The sequence below is a fragment of the Fusarium solani genome (assembly GCF_023522795.1).
Source record: "Fusarium solani strain SB1 chromosome Unknown bctg00000001, whole genome shotgun sequence".
Taxonomy (NCBI): Eukaryota; Fungi; Ascomycota; class Sordariomycetes; order Hypocreales; family Nectriaceae; genus Fusarium; species Fusarium solani.
Window position 1 is genome coordinate 2482517 of NW_027072156.1, and position 26959 is coordinate 2509475.

The 26959-nt window shown below is 54.1% G+C and overlaps 12 protein-coding genes across 12 annotated transcripts; 3 read left to right on the plus strand and 9 right to left on the minus strand.

The window, feature by feature from the left end:
• Positions 1–86: 86 nt before the first annotated feature.
• MRS44_002887 (uncharacterized protein) lies at positions 87–1624 on the minus strand (the record flags this gene model as incomplete). Its single annotated transcript, XM_046275238.2, has 3 exons — positions 87–669; positions 725–1289; positions 1483–1624. 3 exons carry the CDS (start codon positions 1622–1624, stop codon positions 87–89), a joined length of 1290 nt encoding a protein of 429 aa, XP_046136997.1.
• Positions 1625–2360: 736 nt separating this feature from the next.
• MRS44_002888 (uncharacterized protein) lies at positions 2361–4415 on the minus strand (the record flags this gene model as incomplete). The annotated part of the gene is made up of 1 exon (XM_046268236.2): positions 2361–4415. One exon carries the CDS (start codon positions 4413–4415, stop codon positions 2361–2363), a length of 2055 nt encoding a protein of 684 aa, XP_046136998.1.
• Positions 4416–5506: 1091 nt separating this feature from the next.
• On the minus strand, positions 5507–6407 carry MRS44_002889 (uncharacterized protein; the record flags this gene model as incomplete). The annotated part of the gene is made up of 4 exons (XM_065622989.1): positions 5507–5707; positions 5768–5968; positions 6031–6221; positions 6314–6407. 4 exons carry the CDS (start codon positions 6405–6407, stop codon positions 5507–5509), a joined length of 687 nt encoding a protein of 228 aa, XP_065479061.1.
• Positions 6408–6682: 275 nt separating this feature from the next.
• MRS44_002890 (uncharacterized protein) lies at positions 6683–8932 on the minus strand (the record flags this gene model as incomplete). Its single annotated transcript, XM_065622990.1, has 5 exons — positions 6683–7076; positions 7133–7328; positions 7402–7899; positions 8719–8766; positions 8869–8932. The coding sequence occupies 5 exons, from the start codon at positions 8930–8932 to the stop codon at positions 6683–6685; spliced, it is 1200 nt and encodes a 399-aa protein (XP_065479062.1).
• Positions 8933–11008: 2076 nt separating this feature from the next.
• MRS44_002891 (uncharacterized protein) lies at positions 11009–11649 on the minus strand (the record flags this gene model as incomplete). The annotated part of the gene is made up of 4 exons (XM_046273522.1): positions 11009–11041; positions 11105–11297; positions 11457–11547; positions 11613–11649. 4 exons carry the CDS (start codon positions 11647–11649, stop codon positions 11009–11011), a joined length of 354 nt encoding a protein of 117 aa, XP_046137001.1.
• Positions 11650–11933: 284 nt separating this feature from the next.
• On the plus strand, positions 11934–12226 carry MRS44_002892 (uncharacterized protein; the record flags this gene model as incomplete). The annotated part of the gene is made up of 2 exons (XM_046280776.1): positions 11934–11967; positions 12024–12226. The coding sequence occupies 2 exons, from the start codon at positions 11934–11936 to the stop codon at positions 12224–12226; spliced, it is 237 nt and encodes a 78-aa protein (XP_046137002.1).
• A 351-nt stretch (positions 12227–12577) lies between these two features.
• On the minus strand, positions 12578–16582 carry MRS44_002893 (uncharacterized protein; the record flags this gene model as incomplete). The annotated part of the gene is made up of 5 exons (XM_065622991.1): positions 12578–12948; positions 12999–13996; positions 14047–16032; positions 16089–16133; positions 16191–16582. 5 exons carry the CDS (start codon positions 16580–16582, stop codon positions 12578–12580), a joined length of 3792 nt encoding a protein of 1263 aa, XP_065479063.1.
• Positions 16583–17104: 522 nt separating this feature from the next.
• MRS44_002894 (uncharacterized protein) lies at positions 17105–17536 on the minus strand (the record flags this gene model as incomplete). The annotated part of the gene is made up of 3 exons (XM_046268237.2): positions 17105–17298; positions 17349–17484; positions 17534–17536. 3 exons carry the CDS (start codon positions 17534–17536, stop codon positions 17105–17107), a joined length of 333 nt encoding a protein of 110 aa, XP_046137003.1.
• Positions 17537–17928: 392 nt separating this feature from the next.
• MRS44_002895 (uncharacterized protein) lies at positions 17929–18529 on the plus strand (the record flags this gene model as incomplete). Its single annotated transcript, XM_046275239.2, has 4 exons — positions 17929–18186; positions 18239–18296; positions 18349–18412; positions 18463–18529. 4 exons carry the CDS (start codon positions 17929–17931, stop codon positions 18527–18529), a joined length of 447 nt encoding a protein of 148 aa, XP_046137004.2.
• A 203-nt stretch (positions 18530–18732) lies between these two features.
• On the minus strand, positions 18733–19874 carry MRS44_002896 (uncharacterized protein; the record flags this gene model as incomplete). Its single annotated transcript, XM_046272027.2, has 3 exons — positions 18733–19518; positions 19570–19653; positions 19707–19874. 3 exons carry the CDS (start codon positions 19872–19874, stop codon positions 18733–18735), a joined length of 1038 nt encoding a protein of 345 aa, XP_046137005.2.
• Positions 19875–20229: 355 nt separating this feature from the next.
• Positions 20230–24439, plus strand: MRS44_002897 (uncharacterized protein; the record flags this gene model as incomplete). The annotated part of the gene is made up of 8 exons (XM_046275240.2): positions 20230–20360; positions 20413–20511; positions 20565–21134; positions 21666–21777; positions 21873–23369; positions 23420–23647; positions 23704–23922; positions 24212–24439. 8 exons carry the CDS (start codon positions 20230–20232, stop codon positions 24437–24439), a joined length of 3084 nt encoding a protein of 1027 aa, XP_046137007.2.
• A 446-nt stretch (positions 24440–24885) lies between these two features.
• Positions 24886–25770, minus strand: MRS44_002898 (uncharacterized protein; the record flags this gene model as incomplete). Its single annotated transcript, XM_046275242.2, has 3 exons — positions 24886–25113; positions 25167–25604; positions 25714–25770. The coding sequence occupies 3 exons, from the start codon at positions 25768–25770 to the stop codon at positions 24886–24888; spliced, it is 723 nt and encodes a 240-aa protein (XP_046137009.1).
• Positions 25771–26959: the final 1189 nt, after the last annotated feature.

Here is a 26959-nt window from a genome sequence, read left to right on the forward strand (position 1 = left end):
CAAGGTCCCATCTGATTGCTCCCCAACTCCAAATATAGTACACAGGAAAAGATTCAGCCTTTATCTTACACTTCACCGACCCTTGCTCAAGCCCAGGCATACCCCACAAGACCAAATGGATTCTCCGAGCTTTGTGTCTGCTGACCGTCCGGTTGGGTGAGCGTAACCCCTGCCATGACATCCTCCAAGCCCTCGCCTAGAACCCTGCCGACAACACTCTTGAAAGCCTCCCTTTCCATAACAGCGCCAAACTCGAGACACTTGACGACTCCATTGAGTTCTTTGCTCAGCAGATCCAGCGTAGCGGGGTCAAGCAGAACACTCTTGTCGAAGCTGGCGGCGAGCTCAAACCACGCCTGGATGGGAGTGAGTTCCTTGTCTCCCGGGTTGAGACTACGAGCGAGGCCGTGCAGCGATGAAAGTGAGATGGCTGGCGAGGGCCACTCAAAGGAAACTGCGGGCACGACGGGATCGAGGCCAAGTGCGCGGCGTTTGTGACAAGATGAAGCCGATGAAACAAGCTTTCGGCCGAGGAATACATGCTGCGGGGCGTGCGCCATGCAGAGTGATGAGGCCATGAGGGTATGGCCCTTGGCCTCATCGTCTGAGAGGTAAGAGTGGGAGGGGAAGTCGCCGAGGAAGAAGTGGTCCCAGCAAATGTGCTCGAGACTATGGGAGCGTCAGTGAGGCTGGAACATGATGTCAGTGGAGAAGGGACTCTTACGAGAGGATAAAGTTGATGACCATCTGCTCCTCCTCCTGGGAGAGACCCGAGTCTCCCTCAGCTGCTGGTGAGTTGGTTGCGTTGCTGCTGGCCGAGTTGGACCGAATGCTAAAGAAGGGCGTGTCCATGCCGTCATCCTTCTTGAGAGTGACGATGATATCGTCGACGTTGACATCTGCAAACATGTCTCCTTCACTCTGAGTCAACGCCCCAGAGTCATAACCGCCTGTCCCCAAAATCTCATCCACCCAAGCATCGCCCTGTCCGGCTATGGTAGGCCTCTGCAGCTGACACTGCGAGTCGGGAATGGCGATGCCCTTTGACGCGAGAAGTGCCCTGATCTCATCGTTCTGACGGCGCAGCTCCCCGGCCTCAAACTCGGTCAGCGAGATGAGCTCGCGGTAGTGGGTGATGTCGAGCTCCAGCTCCTTCTGGTACTCTGCTTTGCGCTGGCGATGCTGAATCTGAGCCCGTCGGACCTGGGCTCGTCGGACCTTTGCCTTTTCGTTGGCTGACAGCGACTTTCTGGATTTTGGTGGTGATGTGCCGCTGCTGGTGTCGGGCGCTGAGATGAATCGTCAGCCTGAATCCAACAAGACGTAGCTGGTGATGAGTCGGAGTTGATTCTGTCGTCAATGTCTGAGTCATCCATCCATACTCTCAGACTCGATATCTCGACTCTTAAACAAATCCCGAGACATCCAAAGACCAAAGCCTCACAGGCCAAGACATGAAAGAGCCCGCTCTCTTCGACTTACACTCGCTGCTTACTGCAATCGCCTTTCCCCGCCCTTGCGGCGAGGCGCTCTCATCACGCCTGATGCCGCGGACCTTGTCCTTTGTCTTTTTGAGAAACGCTGAGAAGGACGGCCGATCGCCCGGTGACTTTGAAGAGGCCATGGCTGGATTGACTCCTTTGTTCTGTTGCTCTTGGGTAATTGGATCCAGATGCTAGTGCTGATAAGTCAAGGCAAGGTAGTGTGAGTGAGACGCTGCTTCGGGTCTGGGAGAGCTCGGGTCAAGCGAGGAGCCGTTGCCGAAGGGGACGGTACAGTAGCTGTAGCTTAGTTTCAATTGCAACGGTAATGGGCCATCGGGTCAATCCCTCTCAACCAGCGATAAACAGCGTTCAAAGGAGGGCAATAGTAATAAGTCAGCCACAGGTGGTTGAAGAGTCAAGCCAGCTGAGCCAGGCCAGGCCAGGCACGTGTGTAAGTCACGAATCGGATTTTTTCTAGATCCGCGAGCCATGTCATCCCAAAGGCTTAGACTACAGTGGCTGGCACTGCATTCTGCCGACCTCCTGCGCCTTGCTCACTTCTATGTTACAGTACCTACCTACGTCACATTAGAAGGCACCAGCGTCCACGTACATAGGCAGGCAGGCAGGTAGCTTACATTCACTTGGGCACATTCATTGAGATCCATGGCTCCTAAGTTTAAAGCTTTTCTTGGATAATAACCCGAGAACATCTCGAAATTATGGCAAAACTAACAAATCATCATCTTTCTCTAAGCCGAACTCCAATGGGTATTGTCCAATCAACCAATACCCTGATAAAAGACAAGCAAATCCGTCCAACGCCTCGCTCAATGCATCTCGAAATTGACAGCAGCAGCACAACTCTCCACGACTCTATTCGTAGTCATCCCCCTCGCTGTCTGTCGCCGTTCCCTCCTCCAAATCATCCTCATCAAGCTCCTCGAGGTCGTCGCTGTCGTCATCATCCTCCGCGTTCAGCCCGCGTATCGACTTCCAGTGGACGTAGTCACCTTCGAGCCACCGTTTGCTGACTGGGAGCTGGTATGGATCAAATGGGAAATACGGGTCCAGCTGGTGGTAGCTCTCGTCTTGCATCTCGTATCCCGCGTCTCGCAGAGCGCCGCCTGTTGAGTAGGTCGACGAGAGATATTGCGTTAGGCGAACCCGCTTGTTTCCCTCCACCAGCGGATACACGTACATAAAGTTGAGACGGTGCGCTATCTTGGCAAACTCCTCGACAATAACGGGGGCGCAGACCTTGAGCGGGTTGAGCTTGCCAAAGATCTGGATCGAGAGGTCTTTTCTGCAGGTTCCCATCCACTCCATCTCCTGTCCAATGTACGAGGCAGGGTCGTCGCGGTCCACAAACTCTGGTGTTGACACAATCAGATCTTGCCACCGGAAGCAAAAGATGTAGAGCGTAGCTTGGACGAGGCTGTAGTAGGGATGGAATCGCTTCAGGTCCGGTCCGCGGCACAGAGGCTCGTACTTCTTACGGTACGTGTCCAGATGATGCAGCAGAAGCCCAAAGATGTTGCGGATCAAGCTGCCTGGAAGATGGGATCCGCGAGCCACAAAGCTGGCCAGGTAGGCTGCAGCAGCTTGCTTGAGCACGTTGGGCGTGTTGCTTTGGAAGGCCGTCGCGATAAGTTGGCCGCAGAAAGCATCCGTCAACCGCTCGTGCATCTGCGCAAAGTGGAAGATGAGAAATTGTGTGTGTCGTGATTTGTAGGTGGGCAACACCATGTGGTCGAACTCGCGAAGCAGTACCGTAAACGCGTCAAAGGCCGTGTCCGAGCCGGGGTTGGTAAAGTGAGGGGTGTAGACGCGGAAGAGGGTGTCCAAGACAGCATCCATCTTTTCCACGCTTCCCTTGATCGATTGGATTCTCGCCGCATCTTGATCAAAGTCTGGATCATCGCTGTCGACCGATTCGGTATCGCTCTCATCGTCTCCGTCGTCCTCCCACTTGTCCGCGCGTGAGTGATCGCCCAGTGCGTACATGACGGCGGCAGTCACGTCATCGTCCAGATCCTCCAGGTCGACCTGCATCTGAGAGTCGATTTTGACAACCCGGTTGAGGATGAGGTCGAGCACCTCGTCGCGCAAGAGGGGTACATATTTCTTGATTCGCAGCAGGTTGTCGACGTAGGCCATGTGGACACGCATCGACTGGTCGGGAAAGGGAAAGTTGGAGCCGAGGAGGTTCTCCAGCACAGGGACAGCGGATGGGAACATCTGGAGCAAATACTGCAGGGTGCTGTGTAATCTATCCCGCATGGTTTCGCGGCTGACCTCAGGAAAGTCTGGCACACTCCAGACAGAGGGACGGCTATCAGAGAACTTGCCCACCATCATGGCCAGAACAGGCGACAGGTAGGACCCTTGAGCACTGACCAGAGCGGCCAGGAAGTGGGTAAAGACCTTGACAAAGTCGTCGTCTCGTCCCAGCCAGGAGCACTTGAGAATAGTCTTGACGAGGCCGTTGCAGGCCTTGTCCTTGAGGATGGGAATGCAGCCCGTGAGGGCCATGACGTAGACCTGGAGCTCATGGGGCTTCAAAGTGTCGTCTTCTTCGCCGACGACGGGTGGCAGGTATCGCTGCTTGTCGCTGGCAAACAGCTCCTTGAGAGTATCATACTGGCCATCATTCCCTCGCAGGTGCTCCTCGAGAGCAGTCCTGACCTCCAGCTTGACCTCGTCCATCGTCCTCCGACCAACTTCGTACGTTACGTTTCGGATGTCGTCAAAAAATACCTTGCGGCGCTTGGTGGGACTTTCGGGTGCCTCGAGGGGATCGCTGAGTCCAGCATGCTCAGCCTTTCTTCTGCCGAGAACAGAGGCCGGCTTGAGGATCGACCGGACGGGCGTCGAGCCCCTTGGAACAGGACCAGAGAACTTCCTGGTCGTCGGTGTAAAGGGTCTCATGGGTGTATATCGTTTGCGGGAGGGGAAAATCGTGTGATGTCAGGTTTGCTTGCTCGCTCGCTGGGAATGGTGGCGTCTCTCAGGCAACAGGGCTCTCGACACCGTCACCGAAAAGAGGGGGTTTCGGGTTTAAGGGGTATTCATGAACTGAAGATTGTGCTGCGAGGTGGTCCGGGACGAATTACTGGTCATAATAAGCATAAATCATCAGCACATGTGCTGCTCGATGAAGACAAACAGCCCTGCAGTGAGTGGTGAGAGAAGGCAAATATTTCAATCCAGTCTTAGGCGCTGGTGGGCACTTCTTTTTCGATAACACTTTTTAGGTGGGGTCGCACACGTGCCTTTTGCATCCGGATAAGGTGGTCCGTGCACCTTTTGAACGAACATTGTTGCGTCAGTCTTGCTCCTCGCTCGACTCCTCTTCGGGCAATAAGAAAACAATGCCGAGAATGGAAACAAACGGGTCAATTGAGCCCGTAACGGAACAAAAGACGACTTCTGTTCATCTTCTTTTCTTCCCCTTTCGTCCTGAGCATTTGGCCTGCTTCCAGAAGCACAGGTCACGTTCATACCACCCTCTCATACTCCACACGTCATGTTGTAAGTCGCAGACTGTCAGGTATCAGTTATAACACTCCATGCGCAAGTTTCTATTCTTTGCTAGGACTCGATGCATAGCTGTTGGTCTGTATCCTTGAGTCCGATATCTGACTGTCGAAGGACTGTTATACCTGGGCTCGAGACTGCCACAGCCCAGAGGCATAGGAGACGGCATTGTCAAGAACTCTATCATTCCGATAGCACCATCGAGTCTCTTTCCCAGCTTTTCCGGTTTATTCCATTCCATATCCTTAATCCATATGTTCTCGTACATATACATCCGCCTCTATACACCGTCCGCTGTTTCTTCCTTCGGGGGGTTCTCGTAACGGCAGGTGAGCGGTAATACAAATCGGTTCGGTGATCCATGTGATCCAGATCGCGACTGTTGTTGGTTGTTATCAACTTTCCAAGGGGTGATAAGCCAGCAGCGCATGCAAGGCCTTGCGCCTGCAATCCTGACATATCCGGAAGTGACTAGAAACATCTTAGTAGCCATCGCCAGCACCAGCGCCGTTATGGCCAGGCTGCGACCCATAGATGTAGTTAGGATCACCGGCGCCCTCGACGCTGTTTGCGCCTTCGGGTGCAAACTCGTTTCCGACGGCACCGGGCTCAGCCTTGGCATCGCCCATCATGCCACCAGCCCAAGGGGTGTTTTCCATGACTCTGTCGCGGTTTGACTGATTCTGTTGCTATTGGCGCATGTGAATAAAGGGCGAACCGCGCAGTAAACCTGATATACTAACCTCGCGATACTTGGAGAGATACACCTTGAGAGCTTCGGCGTAGTTCTCAAATCCCAGAGATGTCATTGCGAAGAGGATATCCTCGCCATTGACAGTCTTGCGCTTTTCCTGCTGGCACTTCTCCGATGCTGTGCGAGCCAACCCCGTCAGCATGCTGCAGAGGAGAGACATGACTCGGATCGCAGCATGTAACTGCGAGTCCTGAGGGGTAAGAGGAGCGCTAACGTACCTTCGCTGGTGATGAAGGAGATGAACTCACTAACACACTCTTGCATGCACTCCTTGGCTTCCTTGGCTATCTTTGCATTTTCGGGCAGGGCATTCTTCATGATGCGGGCGACTGGAGCAAAGTTGCGAATGTTAGCATCAAGCTCATCAGCTCTATCGGCCTTGGAGGCGCGAGGCGCTTTGGGCGACTTGGAGGACGAATCGCAAGACATGGGGCCGGCCAGATCTGCACGGCTAGAAGGCTGAGACTTCGAGCAGCTCGCGCACGAGGGAACGAGCAAATCACGACGAGGGCCCCTCTGGGGATAGAGCACATACCATTGGCTATGGGCAACCATCGGTCCTGTTCTTTAACACCCTCGAATTCGTAGCCCGCCGTGTTTGCGGCCTGTGGGTCTTGTTGCTCGTTCATTTGTGCTTCGTCCTCGGGTGACTGTGCACCTTGGTCGACCTCCTTGGGAGGGGATTGGGGGAATCCGACATATTTGGCTACCTGCAGCGGCTGCTAGCGTCCTTTGTCAAAGGGGATTTCGGGCTGGCACAGCTGGGCCTCGAGATGATGTGTCCCCAGGCCACGTCGCAGACGGTAGGGCTTGCAAGCGTCGTTGGGGTGTGCGTGAGAGAGGAGAGGGGTCTCTGTCTGCAGTGCTGCGTCAGTCCTGAATGCCGGCGAGGGCTCTTAGTCGCTCAGGCAGGCGGTCCCTGGCCCGGGATCTTGGGGCTATGACGCTGGGTTGCTTGGGGCTTTTGGGGGGGTGTGCTCTGAGGCGTGGTTGAGGTGCCCTGCTGTGGGTTGTGGATTTGGAGGTAAGGTAGATACGGAGCGGAGCTGGAGCCGGAGGGGAGGGGTGGGACCTTCTCATTGACGCAGGGCCAAGAATGAACGAGACCAGGGACCAAGACTTCAAGGTCGGGGACTCTGACGGAAGAGAAGGGCAGGGGCAAATTGTCCAGCAAAGATGCGCGAATCTGGGAGAGACGGGCGGGTGTGGATGAATCGCGCGCGCGCAGTCTACGCACCTCTCTCTCTGCCTTTCTCGGCGAGTTATTGCTTGCAGCAGCTGTCGGCCGGTGGTAACGGCTGACAGATACAGATCAAGGGTTAAAGGCCGAGGCGCGCAAGGGCACGTAACACACGCGCAGGATGGAGGATACGCGCAGGAGGGAGGATTATTGCGCGCAGGTCGCAGCGGCAGGGTCCCAGGCGAGGCAAAAACCGGTATAGTATGGCCGTTCAGGCGCGTCTCAACGTCGGTGGGAGGACGGAGCGGCGCAGGTGAAGTCGCGACTTGAGATGGCGACGGAGCGGCGTTGCGGTGCGGTGCGGTGTTGACTGCGCACGGAGGGAGTACCGGGTACGGGTACGGGTACGGAGCTGTACTGTACTGTAAAAAAAGGGCTGTTACACGAAAGGGTTCGCAAGCGTTCTCGTTCGCCAATGCCAGTGGCAGATGCCAATGGGTCGCGGGGTTTGGGAGCTCTCGCGTCAGCGGGCGACGATGGTTGGAGCTCGACACTGAAGGGACCAGCTTCCCAGAGGGCACTGTCCTGTGCGGATCGGATCACAGAGGGGGACCAGGCCGGGGCGTGTGTCTGCGATCGAGGGAATCTCGCGACGGGGTTTGTTTGGTTTGCAAGAGCAGGGGGACGAGGAAAGGAAGAAAGCTCACAGGCCGCGGCTGAAGGCGAGGTTTGAGAGGGCGAGGTGCAAAGACGTGGAGGGCGAGAGAGGGTGTCTGAGTTGTTCGCTTGAGGTCGCAGCGCCGTCCTAGAGGTGCATATGTGGGGTTTCTCTGGCTGGCGAGGTGAGCAAGAGGGCAGAATCAGTGACTCCAATCCAGGCTGAGCAGGGAATAATTCGAGGCTCAAGATGCGGTCAACAGTAGACGCGATGCGAGCTGAGACTGGATGGGTTAGCTAGTGAGAGGTTAGATTCATGTTTCGTTTCCCCGGCACGCAACAACAAATAGAAATGGAAGCCTGAGGAGAAAGCCTAAGGCTAAGGCTCCGGGTTGCGCGCGCCCCCCAGCCTCAGGAAGGCGCTAATGGTGACCCCCAAAGCGCCTCCAGGCCCTGTGTGCTGGGTGCCTTTTAGGTCGTCCAGGGCACCTGCCGCACTCCAGACCTGTTTTCCATATCGATAACAGCAACTGCCACTGCCAGGTGCAGTAGGCTCGGGGTCTGCCATCGCGTCTAAGCCCTTTTGGAAAGAGTCTACCCAGCCGTTAGCGGGTGCCCCTACCATTCATCGTCATCATCACGACACCCCGCCAACGACGGGGAACAACATTTGTTGTCTTTGCTTGGTTATCTGATGGACAACAAAGGCAATGGATACATTTCTGATATTCAACAGGAGTTATCAATCTAAAGATTTCATCAGTCACGTACACTTCCGGCCCGTCCGAGCACCAGACAATCCGCCTCAAGCCCAAACTCAATGATCCCCTCAGCCGCTAATCTCTCCAAGCCATCCATCCTTGGTAACAGACACAATTGCTGCAAACACTCCCCACGGCCACGGCCACGGCTACACCAGGTTCAACACGAACATGGCTCCGGCGGTGTGCCGCAAACTCTTCCGTCCGGGGGGCCATCCATCGCATCGTACGAAGGAGGCCGTGTGTTCCAAGTAATACCTGCCTACTTGCCTACCTAGTACTGACCGAGAGAACGTGTATAGCCTAGTGCCCTACGGCTAAATTTAGGGCTGCCATTCTCACCTCCTTCAAAAGCCCTCCAGGCGAGGCCCTCCGCATCGACAATTGTGCCTGTTGATCAGGACATATTCACAGCGCCATGCGGAAATCGCCCGACCTCCAGTGACACGGGACGGGGCACCTCAAAATGACGTCCCGCCATCACTCACACACCTCCAGCTCTCCACTGACCGGTGACGATCAAGTCCGCTGGGACGGTACTTGGAGGGTGGGCCATCTTGAGCCCTCATTTGGCAATGGCAGAACCTCACCAAGCCACCGCTGTCGTTTGTCCAGCGGCCAACCTGGTGACAGGGCCTGGTCCGGTCCCAGGCCCGTCTTTCGGCCGGTTGGGCTGGCCTCGCCCTCACCTGGGGTGATACCCGTCTGGGCCTCATTTACAGTACTCCCTGTAAGCTGCCGCAGAGCACCTCGCCACGAGGCTGGTAGCCTGTGATGATGAATATGGTCCAATCGAATACCAGGCTTCTCTTTGAGTCTGTCAAGGGTTCAAGACGACCGTGGATAGTATCCTACTGGGCCGTGGGAACCCACAGAGCTGGGGTCAAGTCCACAAGAAATCTCATCGATATCACCAATGAGGACTCACATCAACAAAGGTGCTAGATCATTCGTACGACGACTCGAGATGACTTCATTTCCTCCCAGCGCCTACCGGCATCACTTCTCATCAAGCTGTGACATGAAGGTCGGAATCACATATTGCACCCAGCCGCTCGGCGCTTCTAGATCTCGATTCAACCTCATCATTGGAACCCAACCCCGTACCCCGTTCAGTCACACTTTTCAGCACATGTGCCTGAGCCGCAGACGAGTCAGGAACTAATAGTTACCAAGGGGGTTGCTGCTGGGTCGGCCTTGGCTGGCTGATCTGGCCGCTCTGGCGCTGAGCTGACGAGATGATGTGCGTTGACAGCCTCGCGACTTGTGTGCCTGGATGCTCCAAACGAAAGTGATGGATGCGCCATGATGAGAGTCCCTGAAGATCTCCTGAGCCTGTCATTGACCATCCAATCCTGAGAGGCTGGACTGTACGTCAGCGGTTCCATCTCTCTACCATCAGACAGGCAGTCTCGTCCGAAGCTCATCTAGGCAACCCGATGTAAGCTGCAGTCGGTCATCCCGGGATCCAGGGTTGATTGGGCTCAAATACATCCATGCCTTCCAGAAGCTATATCTCGGGACGACAAGCCGCATGCAGCGTAGAAACGACTACTGCGCCGCATGGGCTCTTGGAGGGGGACGTGGGCGTAGCGGCAGCCAGTCAGACGCACATATCCCAGCCTCGAATATGCCTCCTCGCAGCAACAGCCGATCTGTTGCCCGATGAGTTGGAACCCGAATGAACCAACCCCCACAGGGAGGTCTTGGTAATGGGGAAGGGGCAGTGAGGAGAGGCAGAGCAGTGGTGTTGGGTTGGTAGTTTCAGCTGCAAACATGCCGTCATCCTGTCCACATCGTTCAGCAGGGTCTACGAGGCTCTCCAAGCCCCCCGGTGAGGATCGAGATGTTGAGCGATTTGATCCGAGTATCCAGTGCCAGTTGTCCGTTTGTTATTCTACCTGAGGCATTGTTGGCTGTCCAAGGTTCACGCAGTCCGCCTCGAGATGCATGTCTCTTCCTTTTGAGGCATTAAACAAGAGAAAAGTCGAAATGTTGTTAGTTCCCAGCAGGACAAGGATGCTGAGGCCACAGCTATAACAGCACCTCAAAATTTGAGGGTCAAAGCCCGTAGTGTCAGAAGAGGTTTACAAGTTTCACTCAATGCAGCCATCGCCAACTCTGGTCCAACATGGCCAGCATATCGAGATGCAGCCGGTGGGAAAGCCTCGTCAATCGGGGCCTCCTCGTCCAGCCAAAGACATTCGAGACCTTTCCCCCCGCCCTTGCCCTCGCATTCTGTCTGTGTCCTGTATGTCAAGAAGCCCGGGGGGTTTGAGGTTTCTGGGGCCTCATGCGGTTGGGCATGGAGACGCCCTTGCCGCCAGGACCCCACCGCGCGCACAGAAATGTACAACGCATCGACACCATCTTTTCTGCTCGTTCAGCCTGAAGGCATCTGATGGTAAGCAATCAATCGGCAGACTTGGGTGCCTGTGGTCTGGTAGGCGCAAGAGCATGGACGGTGGTTTCGGGTCAGAATAGACCGAAATCGTTGCGCTTGGTTGACCCATTTGGTCGCTTCCAGCATGCACGTTGAAGAGGAAGACGAAGGACGTCTGTATCTTTGACCCAATCAATATCGCTTTCTTACAAGCGAGTACTTTTATTTCGTTTTGTCTTTGTAACATGATTATTGCTGTACAACCTGCACATTGTTCTTTTTCTGTAGAGTGTATCAGCGTCTGTTCTTCAGCACATCAGGCAAACAACTGGAGATTCGACTCACCTTCCACTTCTCAAGATCATCCTGCTTCGTCTTGTACTGCTTGACAAGATCATCAAGGACCTTACGGAGGCCTTCTTGGTTGGTCTTGAGGGCTGGCACTACATCCTTGACGGTCCTCTCGACAAGCACACCGTTGATGAGACGGAAACACTTTCGGTCTCCGGAGAGAGGCTCTAGAGTTTCCAAAACAAGCCTGGGCAAGCACGGTCAGAATAAGCGGTGAAAGAGTTTCTTGAGCGGTGAAGATGCTAAAATGGCATGACGGCGGGAGGATGAGGTCGACAAGCCCCGACGTCATGCCGGGCGCTGGAGGGTAAAGGAGTCAACGCAAGGTGAGGGAGGGTGTGCGTACTTGTGCTCCTCAGCTTCTTGCTCGATGTCACCGATTTTCTGGGCTATTTGCTGCAGAGTGTTCTTGTAGTTGGAGTAGGTGGCCTGGAGATCTGTGGTTTGGAGTTTTGAGTGAGAAAGGATCGAGGTGGGATGAGATGGAGGAGGTGAGACTGACCCTGCTGCTTCTTGGCAGGGACCTGAGCCGAAGACATGATGGGCGATTTGAAGTCTTTCGACGGGCTTGACTCTGTGACTCTGGGCGTATTTTGCTTGTCGTGGAGGAGTATCAAGTGTTGATATCGCCTCGAGGAGGAGAGTGAATGAGTGAATGCCCCTCCAAAGAGAGGCTCCAAGGTGTGGACATCGCCTAACCTCCGACATGGTCCGTGCGCTCCGCATCCAATCCATCAATCAATCCCGTCGACCTGTGGCGATCGTTGGATTTCTTTCCATCCTCCAGGGTCCATTTGACTAATTCAACGCAAACACCATAACCATGCATCCTCATCTTCACACCCAGAACGCCTTGGGTATGCTCCAACGCCCCTAAATTCGAGCCCGGCACCCGCTAATCATTCAATTGCAGCGTGCGAGGAAGTCATCGCCGCCCTCGAAGAGTGCCACGCCAAAGGCTTCATGCACAAGGCCGTCGGCAGCTGCAACGACGCCAAGGACAAGGTCAGCGCCTGCCTGAGGGCCGAGAGGACAAAGGTCCAGGCCGAGAACCGAGCCGCCGCCCGCGCGAAGCGAGACAAGATCAAGGAGCAGCAGCGAGAGTTGGGCCTGTAGCCGGCAGCAACTCGACCGATGCGAGATCAGAAAGAAGCCCCACGACCGAGTTGATTGCTACGATTTTGTATACTACACGACTGGGCTGGCGTTTTGGGACAATTGGAATGCATGGAGCGGGCGTATGGAACGAACCGCAATGTACAATCATCAACCACGCAACTATACTCGATTAACAGACTCGATTCGAAGCAGTGACGGATACAATTGGTGTATATGCCCAACTCTTCAAGTGATGGAGTGATAATCCAGCCGTCTATGCAGCAGTGCTCACGACAACAACCATACAGTCGAAAAAGACAAAGGAAACATCGTAATGAATGGTGAAAACTATGTACATGAACCAAGATCTTACAGCATTAGGAAAAGTCCAGCTACGAGAGCAAAGAATGTCAATACGCCGTCTACCCCCCTCGCTACATGGCCGGCTGCCACGATGACGGGAGAATCTGGAGGCGTCGACGGTATGTTTGCCATAGGAACCGTAAACACCTTTAGGTCAGCTGATGCTCCGGCTGGCTCGGGTTTTGGTACAGCCTCGACTGAAGGGGCCGATGTTGGCCTGACGATGGCTCCATCTTTGCCGGGCCCTATTTGCGGCTCATATCCTGGTCCGGCAGGCTCGCCATGATCGTTGCTTGGAACTTGCTCATGTTGAGAAGGGCCAGGTTCACCAACTGGAGTATGATTACCCCCAGGGGGGTTATTCTCCTTGTTGTGCTCTCCAGTTGTTTCGTCATGGTGAATAACAGGCCGGTCATGTCCACCATACCCATTCGCCTTTGAAGGGGGCTTTCCAACTGGAACAACTGTTGGCCTAGCCTCAGCTCCCCCGGCCTTGGCCTATATTCCGGGCCTGAATTCTCATCGTGAACAGCTGCGGGAGAGCCATCTGGGCCATCTTCCGGAGTATAGGGGTTGCTCGTCATCAACGCCGGATTAGCACCCAGCGGAATGGTCAGCTCGATGCTGCTCTCTCCGTGATAGCCACACGCGTCGCAGGCGGTTAGGATAGTCGTCATCTCCACCGTCGGTATCCTTTGGAACTGACAGTTGCGGCAGGGAGGATACTTGAGCGTGGTGCAAAACTCGGCCACGGTTAGGTAGGCCGGGTCGTGAGGGTCGAGCACGGTATAGACGACCGTTGTGACAATAGCCTCAAAGGTTGCGGCCCTCGACAGGTTGCCCGGGTTGAATGGGCTCGAGGGTAGAGGAGGAGGGTTCACACCCGGCAAGAAGGTGGTTGGTACAGAAGGAGGAGAGTCGGTAAGTGACGCATCCCCAGGACCTCCTATCGAGGCCGAGGTTTGGTCAGGGCCTATCAGCGTCGGTTCGAGTGAGATATCCTCAGAATTAACAGCTGAAACGGATGTCTGGTCAGGGTTGTTTAGCGTCGAACTGAGCGAGACATCCCCGGGACCAGCTGTGGAAGTTCGGGCAGGGTTGCTCAGTGTTGGGCTGATCGAGATATCCCCAGAGTTCGACTGCGAGACTACAGTTCGATCAGGGCTAGTTGACGGTGTGCTCGCCGCGGTGATTTCGCTTGAGGACTCCTGATTGGCTTCGGCAAACAAATACAAGGTGAGCAAGATGCCCGGCGGTGCATCTCGGCGACTGATGCGTCGGCCAAGTTGGTGTCTCTTGCTCCTACTCGCATCCCCACTCAGAAACCCGCCACAGAAGAGTGTTGGATCCCCGGGGCATGGAAGATCACAACTAGCATCCACAGTCAATTCAGCGGAATCCAAGGAATCCGCCGCGTAGCAAGATCTAAGCAATGGTCAGAGTCACATACTGGAGCTTCAAGCTTGGCTACTAACGTAAGATGGATGCCCACAAACCGCCGCCCGGTGGCCATCGATATACACTTTCGAGGCGTCATGTCAGTTGCGCTACGGACGATATTGAAGCTCGGGTAGCCTTGCACAGACGATAGACACCCAAAGTATATATACCGATCTATAGCTGGCACGTTTGAAGCATTGGGGGTGGAGCCAGAAACTGTCGAGGTTGTGTCTGAAGATGAAAGAATAGAAGAATCAGCCGAGAAGCTCGTGGCAAGGGGTGACGAGGATGCCGTCAATTCGACGGTCACAGAGTCCTGGGCCGGCAATGTTGTGCTCAACGGGACCTGTGAGTCCGAGCCTGTAGACAAAGATTCGGGTAGAGGAAACGAGAGAGAAGAGGTATCTGGTGACAGTGTCTCTGGTAAAAGGACGCTGGTGGAGGACTGGCCAACTGGCGTATTCGTACTGGGAGACTCAACACTCCCTGTAGGTGTGTCCACAGAGGATATAAATGGTCCGGTAGTAGTAGAAGGCTGTGGCTGCTCAGACTCGTTTGGCTCCGTTGTTGAAATGCCGCTGGTAGAATCAGTCGCCGTTTCAGTCATAGACTGAGAGGTAGGAGTGGCCTCCAAGGCGGACGACGACTCCAAGGTGGAGAGTACAGCTGTGGACTCGGTCGTGTCGGTCAAAGATTCGTATGCTGTGTCGCTTTCGGTGGATGCTATGGAAGAGATTTGGGCAGAGGTAGTGATAGCTGTGGAGGTCGTCTCCCCAAGACTCTCGGTTGACTGGTTGGTGGTAGCCAAATCTGCTGTGGTTGTTGTCGATTCTCCATTATCTGTAGTTGAGTCTTCGGTGGTCTCGCTTGAGTAGATAGTCGTGGTTGAGTCGATGACCGTGGTTGTCAAGTCGGTGGTGGTGGTTGAATCAATAACCGCAGTTGAATCGGTAGTCACAGTTGTGTCGGCAGTTGTAGTGATGTCGGTCGTCGTAGTTGTGTCGGTTATGGTTGAGTCGATAGTCGTAGTTACCTCTGTTGTCAGAGTTGAATCTGTGGATGTGTCCAAATCCATGGTGGTAGTTGAATCCGCTGTGGTGGTCGAATCCTCAGCCGTAGTTGTGTCTGTCGTAGTCGTGTCCGTGCCCGTAGTTGTATCTGTAGTCGTTGTTGTGTCTATAGCTGTAGTCGTATCCATAGTCGTAGTTGTATCCGGGACCGTTGTTGTGTCTGTAGTTATGTCTGTAGTTGTCTCTGTGGTGAAGTATGTAGTTGTCTCTGTGGTGAAGTATGTCGTTGTCTCTGTGGTAAAGTCTGTAGTTGTCTCTGCAGTCGTAGTTGTCTCTGCAGTTGTAGTTCTCTCTGCAGTCGTAGTTGTCTCTGCAGTTGTAGTTGTCTCTTCAGTCGTAGTCGTGTCTGCGGTTGTAGTTGTCTCTTCAGTCGTAGTCGTGTCTGCGGTTGTAGTTGTCTCTTCAGTCGTAGTCGTGTCTGCGGTTGTAGTTGTCTCTTCAGTCGTAGTCGTGTCTGCGGTTGTAGTTGTCTCTTCAGTCGTAGTTGTGCCCGCAGTTGTGGTTGTCTCTTCAGTCGTAGTTGTGCCCGCAGTTGTGGTTGTCTCTTCAGTCGTAGTTGTGCCCGCAGTTGTGGTTGTCTCTTCAGTCGTAGTTGTGTCTGCAGTTGCAGTTGCTGACACACCTTTAATGTAGTATCCTGTAGCAGTCCCAGACGCCTTGACAGTGGAGAAATACTCTGCTTCCCCAGGGGTAACAGTGACGGTCTTTGTCTCATAGTTGATTTCTGGGCCCGCAGGACAATTCTCACAGCCTCTCATCCGGATGAGAGCGGCGCTGTCCTCGAACTCGTCGTTCAGGTCATACATGGCGATCTTGACATTGAATACTCCGGAGCCCGTCGCAAACCCTATTAGTATAGGCGGGCTGGATTTGTCGTACTTCGTCAGGCTGTTCGGGGGGGTGATGGAATATGGGGCGTCCATGAAGGCATTGGCAAGGTCGAAGATTGTTCTGGTATTGTCAGCCGCTTCATACTTGTGGAAGATAAATAAAGGTTCGCAACTTACGTCAAGCTATTGCTGGCTACGTCAACACGCAAAGCGTCATTATTGCTGGGATCAATTAGCCACGCCATTCTCAAGAAAAATAAGGCCAGGTTCAAAGCTCACCCGCCATAGTCGTTGGACGCAAAGGCGAATTCCAACTCAAAGCCGGTGAACGGCGGAGATATCGAGATGTCGAGACTCAAGACCGCCGCGTCGAATGTGTTACCCCCCATGTATCCTGGCTGTCCGTTGTCGTTGTCTGACCCGGGTACCGTAGCTCCATCTGCCCGTCCCGACGTCAAGATTGTGCCGGAGCTGATGCCAAAGGGCCCATCGCTGAATGTCCCCGAGGCGGCAGAGTCCCCAGTATATGAACCTGACAGGAGAGATATCCCGGAGCCAGGCATCATGGCGTTGCCCAATGTGGTGCCGTCAGCATTGGTTACAACTGTGAATCCCACACCAAGCGACAGCAAAATAGCCGAAGCTATCAGGCGGCTCAGTCGAAGCCTCATGTTGAAGATTTCGGCAAAGGCAACGCTGATTCTTCGTGCAGGAGTTCAATCTTGCCAAGTCCAGGTCTGCCATTTGACAAATCGGCCGGCGGATGCCCATCGCCCTAGATAGTCGATCACTCCGTTGCATCCCACGAATGCATTTTAATCAGTACTTGAAACCTCAACATTCCTAACGATTGTGGTTGATATACCTGCAGCGATCGAGGCAAGCATAATGAGCTAGTGACACAATCAAGGGCGAGTTTTGAAGCATACCAGATTCAAAGCCCTTCAAGCCACCTCTGCTCAGGGGGACCAATCCCAAGGGGCAAACTTGAGTCCATCACAATCAGTGTCTCTCGCGCCAAGACATTTGTGATTGCCGTTTATGGCACTTGGACAATATTGGATATGGCTTCAGTTGGCTCCTTGCGTTATTTGCCAGGGACTTGTACGGCGGCAAGAACTTGCTATCAACAACTTGCAATCGTGGTGAAATAACAGACTGCATTGATCGCACTACTTCCTCACTCGAAAATCCTAAGCTTTCCTTCGCAGAGCAGTACCGAAAGTGAACAGGCCAAATGCCGAGATGATGCTGAGGAGGATGGGAACCGGCTTCCTCAGACGGATGGCTCGGGGAAACGCAGAGCCCCCGAGGACAATCGAGGCCAGGAGGCCCAGCTCAACACCGTAGGAATGCTCGTTCTGGATACGATAGCCGCCAAGGGCGTCTGCGACAGTCAGTGGCTGAGGATTGGTTGACGACGTGGCCTAGACTTACACAAGAGACCAACGGCGCAGCCTGCGACAATGGATGGAACGGACCGCGTGCGCGCATACCCCATGATACCGCCACCGGCAGTCACGGCACCCAGGACATAGGCCGGGATCTCGAGGTCGTGGAAGTTGGGAGCCGCCTATGACAGGTGTCAGTCAGTGAGACAGGAGATGAAGCAGGAGACCAACCATTGTGAGCGTTTCTAGTTCAATTGAATGATCTGGTGGGTAATTGATCCCCTTGATATGCTATTTTCAAGTGAAGAAGAACCAATTTCAAGCTTGACCACGAATAAATACAAAAGACAGATGGAAGGTCGTCGGAGCTCGGGGCATTCAAGTTGACGACATCAACGGGTCGGCGAAAGTGGGCCCGACCCCCGGATTCTAGCGTCGCCATCTCAGCCAATCACATCTCGATCCACCTTGGAGCTTTCGTGTCCATCTGGAGCTCTGGCTTGCACCAGCATGAACCACCACCAACTATCACCAAGCCGCGATCCATCACCAACTTCACCTACACGTGCCCGCTTCGACCGATCACCCCCAACTTTCCAGTCCCCTCCTTCGATCGAGAGTGCATCATGGCGCCCAAGAAGAACGCCCGCGACATCACCCCCACGGCCGCTGCTGCTGCGCAGGCCAGCGCTGCCGCACCCGCCTCGGCCTCTCAGCCAAAGCCTAAGAAGAGCGGCGATAGCTGGGACAAGGTGCTGCAGAACATCTACGACCACTACATCCAGGACACCCCCCAGCGCACCAAGCTCATTGACGTCTTCCTCGTCTTCCTCGTGGCCGTTGGAGCTCTCCAGTTCCTCTACTGCGTGCTTGCTGGCAACTACGTAGGTTCCGGGCGCATCATGCGAGACGTACCAGATACTAACTTGCATACAGCCTTTCAACGCTTTCCTGTCTGGTTTCTCGGCTACGGTTGGACAGTTTGTCCTGACGGGTATGTATTCGTATCTAGACTCGAGGAAAGGGGGTGCTGACGTGGTGCCCAGCTTCATTGCGAGTTCAGACCAGCCAGTCCAACAAGGCCGAGTTCCCTTCAGTGTCTCCCGAGAGGTTTGTTCCCCCGATACTCTGTCGCGGTATCTTATCTGACTCTACCCCAGAGCGTTCGCCGACTATGTCGTCTGCAGCTTGATCCTGCATTTCTTCTGCGTCAACTTCATCAACTAGAGCATCGAGAGCGGACAGCATCGCCCTACATGTGGAATAGGGGCTTCCTGGGGGACATGTCGGACCCAACAGGCAGTGTACAATACTAGACGGCATTTCACGAAAGTCTTTAAAAAGTTTGCCAGCAAGAAAGCGAGGAAATAGATCAGGTCAACGTCAACAAGGGGGAATCATTTATACATGCATGCTACTTTGCCATGGACTCATTCTGCTTCACTTCCAGCCGCCTGTGCCTCCGGCTTAGGAGACGCCCTAGGGGGACCGTGTGCTTTTGGTGGAGGAGGGAGTGGTGAGCCTGTGGTTGACGGAGCATTGTCAACGGCTCGGCTCTTTTCCTCCTCCTCCTTAAAGTAGTCGTCCATCATCCTGTTGGGACTGTGACCGTGACGTTCCTTCTTCTTGTGTCCTCCTCTTGGCGGCGCGCTCACGGGAGATGTGTCAATCATCTGAGCTGGGACGAGGAAATCCCCAGAAGGAGGAGGCGGCGTCTCTGTGGTTCCAGCTCCAACAGCAGGCACCCCAACAGCGGGTACAAAGATGTCTGCGCTCTTCTCGTTGATTCCTCCATCGAACATTGTCTCGCCCGGTGCATCGACAGGCTCGCTCAGAGGAGGCGGTATCCGATGGAGGGCGCCGTAACCAAGAACGCAGCCCAAGGCACCCTGACCACCCCAATCCCGGCTAGGCTGTATTGTGACCTCCCTCGTGACGTTGTACTCGTTGTTGTAAACCCAGATGCGCATCGGCCGACCGATAAAGTCCTCGACGAGCTCGCCCAGACCACTTTCGCCATACAAAGCACCCTCGGGGCTGCCCAAGATGTAGTCGCTGTAGGGCAAGAGGCCGGCGACATCAGCGGGGGAGTTGGCGGGGACATCGAGGACGTGCCAGATGTTGGCGGCGAGAGCAAGCGGAGCGTATTGGAGGGAGAGGCCGAGCGACGCCGTGTCTACAGGAACTGGGACGTGCAATTCCCTAGTCCGTTGGCCCTATAAGATGGTGAGTAGGCTGCTTGAGATATGTACAAAGTGTGTCTCTACCTTTGCGTTCCATAGTCCGAGGGTGACTGTGCTGCCCGCGCAGTTCCTCACTTCTTGAGAGAACAAGGCGGGCTCGGGGTTATCCTAAGTGTATTAGCGGGAGTCTGTCTAAGTAGCTGGTTGGGTAGAGTACGTACAATAGGTCGTCCGTTGATGCCAACAATAAAGTCGAACCAGGGCTCGACAGCAAGCTCAAGGTTGGTGTTCCTCAAGACCTGGAAACCAAAAGAGCCCCGTTCCTCCCGCCTCTGCTGCTGGACATCTCCGTCCAAGCGCGAGATGAAACGGTTCAGCGCATTGAACATGGCGCTTTGAGAGGTTCGATATGCCGGTCGTAATACTGATAGGGTTGGAGAAGGGTGTTAAAAGCTGTTATGGATGTCTTGGGTCAGAAGGACAGCGACACTGCAGCTCCAAGGGCGGGTCGTGGAGCAAGCTGTCACCATCGAGCACAGCCTTGCAGCTCTGGCGCTGGTTGCCAAGGCGCTAGTCCCGATGTGGGTGGGCACTGTGGGGAGCTAGATTTGGCAGCCTCGCGCTGAATTTCAACCATCCTTTTCTCTTGAGCTGCTTCGTCACGAGTGTCTAGGTTTAACTTTTTAAAACTTGACGCAGGATGATACCTGACCAGATCTGTCTACATCAAACGAGGTGAATATCATGGGCAGCCAAGAGGTGGAGATGGCGTCGGGGGATGCAGAGTACTCGATGAGCCCAGCAGAGGAGCTCCCTCTCAATGAAGATTGCTTTCATTATGAGGGCAAACACGAGGTGCCTTGGGACATTCAAAAGTGAGACATTACAAAAATCTTTTTCAGAGGGGATTGTGCTAATGCTTTTCAGATATTTCGCCCAACGATATTCCATCTTTTCCCTCTACGACTATGGCGTTTACATGACAGACGATGCCTGGTTTGGCGTCACTCCTGAGCCAGTAGCCAAGTGAGTCTCTCCTCCTCACACTCTCATGGTCACTGTACCTAACAGGTTCTTAGTCAAGTCGCACATGACATGTATGGTACCGACAAGAAGAAGCACATACTCATCGACGTCTTTGCTGGCGCCGGCGGAAACACCATCGCATTCACCCTCTCAGAGCGATGGAGCCGCATCATCTCGGTTGAACGCGACCCTTCAACTCTTGCCTGTGCCCAAAACAACGCCAAAGTCTACGGAATTGAACCAGGCATCATCACTTGGGTCCTCGGAGACAGCTTCGAGTTCCTCGACAAGCTCTTCAACCGCCCAGAGGAGCTCCATCCAGACCTCAGGGTCAACCTAGACGAGACGGTGCTATTTGCGAGTCCGCCATGGGGAGGCCCCGGGTATCGCACCGACGAGGTGTTTAATCTGTACGACATGCAGCCGTACAACCTCGGCGACCTGCACAATGCATACAAGAGGCTGGATCACGCCCTCTTCTTACCCCGGACGAGCGACATTCGGCAAATTGCCAAGTTGGCGCCTCCTGATCGCAAGGTCGAGGTGGTCCAGTACTGCATGGAGGGTGCCAGCAAGGCCATGGTGGCCTACCTACCAGGAAGCTATCCGAAACAAGCGAGCGAGTGAGTATCAAAGTCAGTGGCGCCAGAAGGATGAATAGGTCAGGTGCCTCTGGAAGGCGTCTGGGCCATTTGAGTGGAGGTGATTATTCGATATTTGTGAATATTCAGTGTCCAGCAGCTGGATCCCACGATTGTGCGGCCGGTTAAAGAGGGTAATGTCAGATATAATTTATAGAACAAGCGTCATATAATTCGAATTAAAGGACAGGGACAATTTGCTCTTATTCACTTCTTACAGACAGCTAGAGAGCCTTACTCATACTGATGCTTCCAGATGCGCGGCTTGTACAACCTTCTGCATGCACGATCTGTGTAACGTTAAAGACCACCAAGATGGAACCATGAGACGGTGGATATTATCCCCTTTATTCGCTCCAGCCTTTGTCAGTCCTAGTAAACCCATTTCCTTTCTTCGTCAGGTTTGTACCGGCCGTTGGGTTGAAATACAGTACATATCATGTAAATGGCACTGTGTCGTGAATGGTAGAATTTGACTTGATCAAAACCTCGAGCAACCCCATCCACGCGCAGGATTTTCGCCTCAAATCCCAAGCTTCTCAGGACTGATCCACAGTGCAAGCAATACCCCGTGAAAATGGCCAAGGACAAGAAGAAGAATAACGACGCCAAAAAGGCCAAAAAGGTGCGAAGATGCTTTGCCCCTCCATGTCTACTACCCCTCCATCCAAATATTGCCCCTCCATCGTTCGACGCTGAGATGTTGACCCCCTCTATCAGGCTGAGAAGGCGGCCAAGCAGGCCAGCAAGGGAGAAAAGAAGGCCAAGACCAAGGCTGCCAAGATCGAGGGCAGTGACGCCGAGGATGTTGATCTTGATGAGGTGCTCGAGGAGTATCGTCGCCAGCAGGAGCAGTTCCTCAAGATCACAGAGACGGTCTGTGAGGCGCCGCCAAGGGCCCGAGCTGCGTCAACTTTGATGGCTTCTCCCCATGACAGCAACACTCTTTTGCTCTTTGGTGGAGAGTACTTTAACGGTTCTCTCGCCCAGTTCTACAACGACTTGAACATCTACAACATCAGCCGTGATGAGTGGCGCTGCGTCACCTCACCCAACGCCCCCCTTCCTCGATCTGGCCATGCCTGGACCCGAGCTGGTAACCCAAACCACGTCTACCTCTTTGGCGGAGAGTTCTCTTCTCCCAAGCAGGGAACTTTCCATCATTACTCGGACTTTTGGAGGTTGGAGCCTGCGACGAGGGAGTGGACAAAGATCGAGGTCAAGGGCAAGGACAAGAGCCCTTCTGCTAGGAGTGGCCACCGCATGACCTACTGGAAGCAGTACATCATTCTGTTTGGTGGTTTCCAGGATACTTCAAACCAGACAAAGTACCTGGCTGACCTCTGGATCTTTGACACCATCAACTTTGTGTGGCACTCCCCTCAGCTGCCTCCTGCACAGCTCAAGCCAGACGCTCGATCATCTTTCACCCTCCTTCCCCATGAGCAAGGCGCGGCCCTCTATGGAGGCTACTCGCGAGTCAAAGCGACAGTGAATGTCAAGCAAAAGGGTAACAAGGGGCCAAGTCAAGCCCAGCGAAACGTCCTGATCCCCAAGGTCCACGAAGACTGCTTCTACCTCAGGATCACCCAGCCCCCTACTGACGCCAGCCCCAACACTCCCCCTACAGTTCGCTGGGAGAGGCGAAAGAAGCCGGCCAATGCGCCAAACCCTACTCGAGCTGGAGCAACTATGACTTGGCACAAGGGTCGCGGCATCATGTTTGGCGGAGTGCACGACGTTGAGCAGAGCGAGGAGGGTATGGACAGTGAGTTCTTCAACCAGCTCTTCGCCTGGAACATTGAGCGCAACCGTTTCATGCCTATGGGTCTCCGTAAGCCCCGTCAGCAAAAGAAGGCCGCCCCCGAGCCTCGAGGTGGACGTCGTGGACGAGCTCAGGCAAACGAGGAGGAGCTTCTCAGGCAACTTGCCGCCCTCGAAACGGGTGCCTCGCTTGAGGACGCTGATGACATTGAACTCGTCAAGAAGGAGGAGGAGGATGATGAGAAGCCAGCAAGGGAGATGCCAGTGACCATGGAACCCCCGCATATGAGATTCAACGCTCAGCTGGCTGTCCAGGATGATGTTCTCTACATCTACGGCGGCACCTTTGAAAAGGGGGATCGAGAGTTTACCTTTGACGATCTGTACGCGATTGATCTAGGAAAGATGGACGGATGCAAGGAGATCTTTACCCGACCTGTCGAGGACTGGATTGTGAGTTGCATGCTATTGACTTGCAGCCGCAGAGCTAATAATTATTGCAGGAGTCTGAAGATGAGGATGATGAAGACGACGAGGACGATGAGGATGAAGATGAGGAAGAAGAGGAAGAGTCAACTCAAATGTTCACACCGAGCAAGCGCAAGAAGAAGCAGGATGAAGTTTCCGAGGTTTCTTCAGAGGCTTCCTCGGAGCCTTCGGTAGCCGCATCGGAAGATGACGAGACTGAGACCACAGCCACTTCTGTGGATGACGGACTCCCACACCCCAGAGTAAGTTTCCAAATCATATTTTTCGCCGTTTCAAGGTCATTCTGACAATGTGATAGCCTTTCGAGAGCCGACGCGAGTTCTTTTCACGCACATCAGCCGAGTGGCAGGAAATCCTGATGACGAGCCTCCGGTGGAAGAACATCCAGCCCGAGACCATGGCCATCAAGGAGATCAAGGCCAAGGCGTACGAGCTCAGTGAAGAAAAGTGGTGGGATTGTCGTGAGGAGATTGTGGCACTGGAGGAGGAGCAGGAGGCGGCTGGCATCCAAGAGGTGGTGAGTTTGGCAGAGAGGGGTGATGCTGGTGCCGGTGGGGGTGCCAGAAGGAGATAAGAATGAGGGTGTAGTTGGAGATCTCAGATATATATACACTTTGGGATATGGTCACTTTGATAGAACGGTTTGTTACTGGTCTGTAGACATTCTATTCGACTTGACCGATCTTGTCTTTGGCAACTCAACTCAACTCAACCCAACTCCACGATACCGAGCTCATCTCCAGGTTATCTTTCTATTCACCTCCCAACGCCACGCCTCGTCAAATCATTCCATCCCTTAATCACAGCGGTTCTTCAACAACACCAGTAGGCGACCACACGGCCTTCTTCCCACGCATCCACAGCACCAGCGCCGCGGCGTTGCGGATGAGTCAGTTGGGCGACGCCGCCATGGGAGGGTACGAGTTTCCTCCGACCTCGATCTTGGGCTCGCACTCGCAGCGTTGAGCGGCGGGGACGCTGTCGAGGACGGAAGAGATGTGGCTGCCGCATCCCCACCAGGAGGTCTTGTCTAGGAGGGGGGGTTTTAGTGTGTGTTTTTTGGTGGTGAGGGGAGTTTTCTTACTGCAGGTTCCGCAGGTGGCCTTCTTGCACATTGTGATGGTTGAATAGCAGAGAGTTAGGTTTATGTGAGTGATTGTAGGTTAAGGATGCAAAGTCCAGCTCTATATATCACCAGGTGGAGTTGGTCTTATCAGGTTCCGACCTAGGTATATATTCCCGTCCCCGATTTCCGCAATCCAGTCGCGGCGGCATCTCCGAGGCCCGGGGCGATTACTAAATTCAACCTATCACGCAGAATATTTTGTAAGCCGGTTCCATTGGATGCCCTCACCAGGTCGGCGAACGATGCATACAGGTCGCCGAATTGCATTTTGTAGTGAAAACCTCGGCTTGTGATGTCATTGATAGAAACAAAAATATACAAACTCCCGTATGCATACATGCTGACATGTCCCCCTTACTCCTCCCGCGACTTGTCCGTCTCGCTCTCGACAATGGACCGTATCAAATTCACAGCCAGCTCTCGTCCTTTCTCGATGCTCTGGTGCGATGCATCGGCCGGCACATGAAGAAACACCACCTTTCTCGGCCGCTGCAGCTTCCACAGCTCGGCGAGGCTCGAGTAGTAGATAAAGTCGCACAGATATCTCCCCGCGTCCTCGGAAATGCGAAGGTCCATATCCTCCTACGATAGTATCAGCATCGGCAAACCCAATCCTCCTCTTCGTCACGACTTACCGAACTGTGTGCCTGCCATCGCTCAAGCACGTCTTCCACGTCCAGCTCCGTCTCAATCTCCTCAGGCAAACCTCGCCACGGCCAATCGCTCCCAGGCCTACGCTCCTCCTCCTCATCAGGCCTCTCGCCATCAACGTCAGTGTGCTTGTACCCATCACGATGCCCCCTCCTCTCGATGCAGTAAAACGGCCGCGGGCCCGCCATGCCAATGTGGATCACCAGGTCAATCCGCTGTCCGCTGTAAAGCGTCGGCACCAGGTCCCTCACGACGCGATAGTTGACGCGGATCGGCTCCGGGTGCACCAGGATGCGCACCTTGGGCAGCGCAACGGCGACGTGCCGCGAGTTCGGGTTCTTTGCCCGCAGCGGCGGCAGGTGGGAGGGCAGACCGCTGGCAATCTCCCACGAGGGGTTGATGGGATACTGCTCCCTAAAGGGCTGCTCGTAACCCGCGTCAGCAGCTGTGATATCAAACAAGCTCGTGTATCTCGCGTGACAGTGACGTCGTGATGCGTATGCGGGGGAGGAGGGAGAGGGATAGACGTACACCAAAGCCCGTGACGAGAACCGTCAATTCATCCGGATCCCCTATCTGCGAACCCATCGTGTATGATTCCTGTTCCTCCTGGGGGCAGGAGATGGGGGGATATCCAAGGTTATTATACCCGTGGGGGGTCAGTGTTCGTCATCACCTGAGGCTGGGAGAAGCGGGTTGTCAGTCGAGGGCACGGCAGCAAGCACCACCGACGACGAGAACTGCCACTGGACCTCGTCTGGCGACAGATGATGCTGCTTCCAGGCACAGCACGTCCCAGCTCGGCTCGCTTTAATACAAAGATGCCCCGACGGAGGTGCTATGGTCGAGAGGAGGCTTGAACCCCCCAAGGACCCTCCCCGCATCTTCATATACTGATTTCCTAAAGCGGCAACGAACCGGAATCGGAAGGTCTAGGGTAGTTGCCACAGAACTTGAGTTCCGGGTTCACACCTATTGAGCTCACATTCCAACTGTATAGTTGTGGGAATTATATGAACTAGTAGTGGTACGTCTGCAGTTGGTTCCGGATGTGTTTTGCTTGATTGGTCTATTGCCTGCTTGATGTGCTGCAACCACCTGTCGGCGTTATCATTAGGTAGTTCTGCTGTCAGATGGAGTGGGTGTACCAGCCTTGCATTTCCATACTAGAGCTAACTTGAACTTCACCTGCTGCCTAAATAACCACCATTCTAGTGGAAATTCAAGTCAGGTTCTTGACCGAAAAGACCAAGTTCGCATATGCATTTATCAATGTTGTTTGCTGTGCAGCATGGTTGAGTGAGTACCTTCATCGCTAACCTAGACACTTGATCCTAGCCAGCACACTGCGCATGCCCCGAAACAATAGCACACGGACCTATCGGCGACAAAATATTCAGCCAGATATCGTCACCTATGCCAAATACATTCTATTCATCATTTAGACTTCGTTATCAATATCTTTAACTCGTTGATGACAATATCATCGTCAGCTCCCCACTTTACCTCTACGGAAATACCGCCTCGGTGAGCGGAGCTACCAAAACGAGCCAACCACGAGGTCACCTTGGCTTCACCTATTCATCCATACTCACCAAAACCTTTTCATCATCACGGCGACCACGACAAAGATATAAAATAGCCAACCCGCACCCTACATAACTCACATGCAACAAAACTAGAAGCCGACTTACCCAACTACGTTGCGAAACTGGCCTTATCATCAGACGGTCACCTTTGACTCACCACCCCAACAACAAAAACACATACACACAAC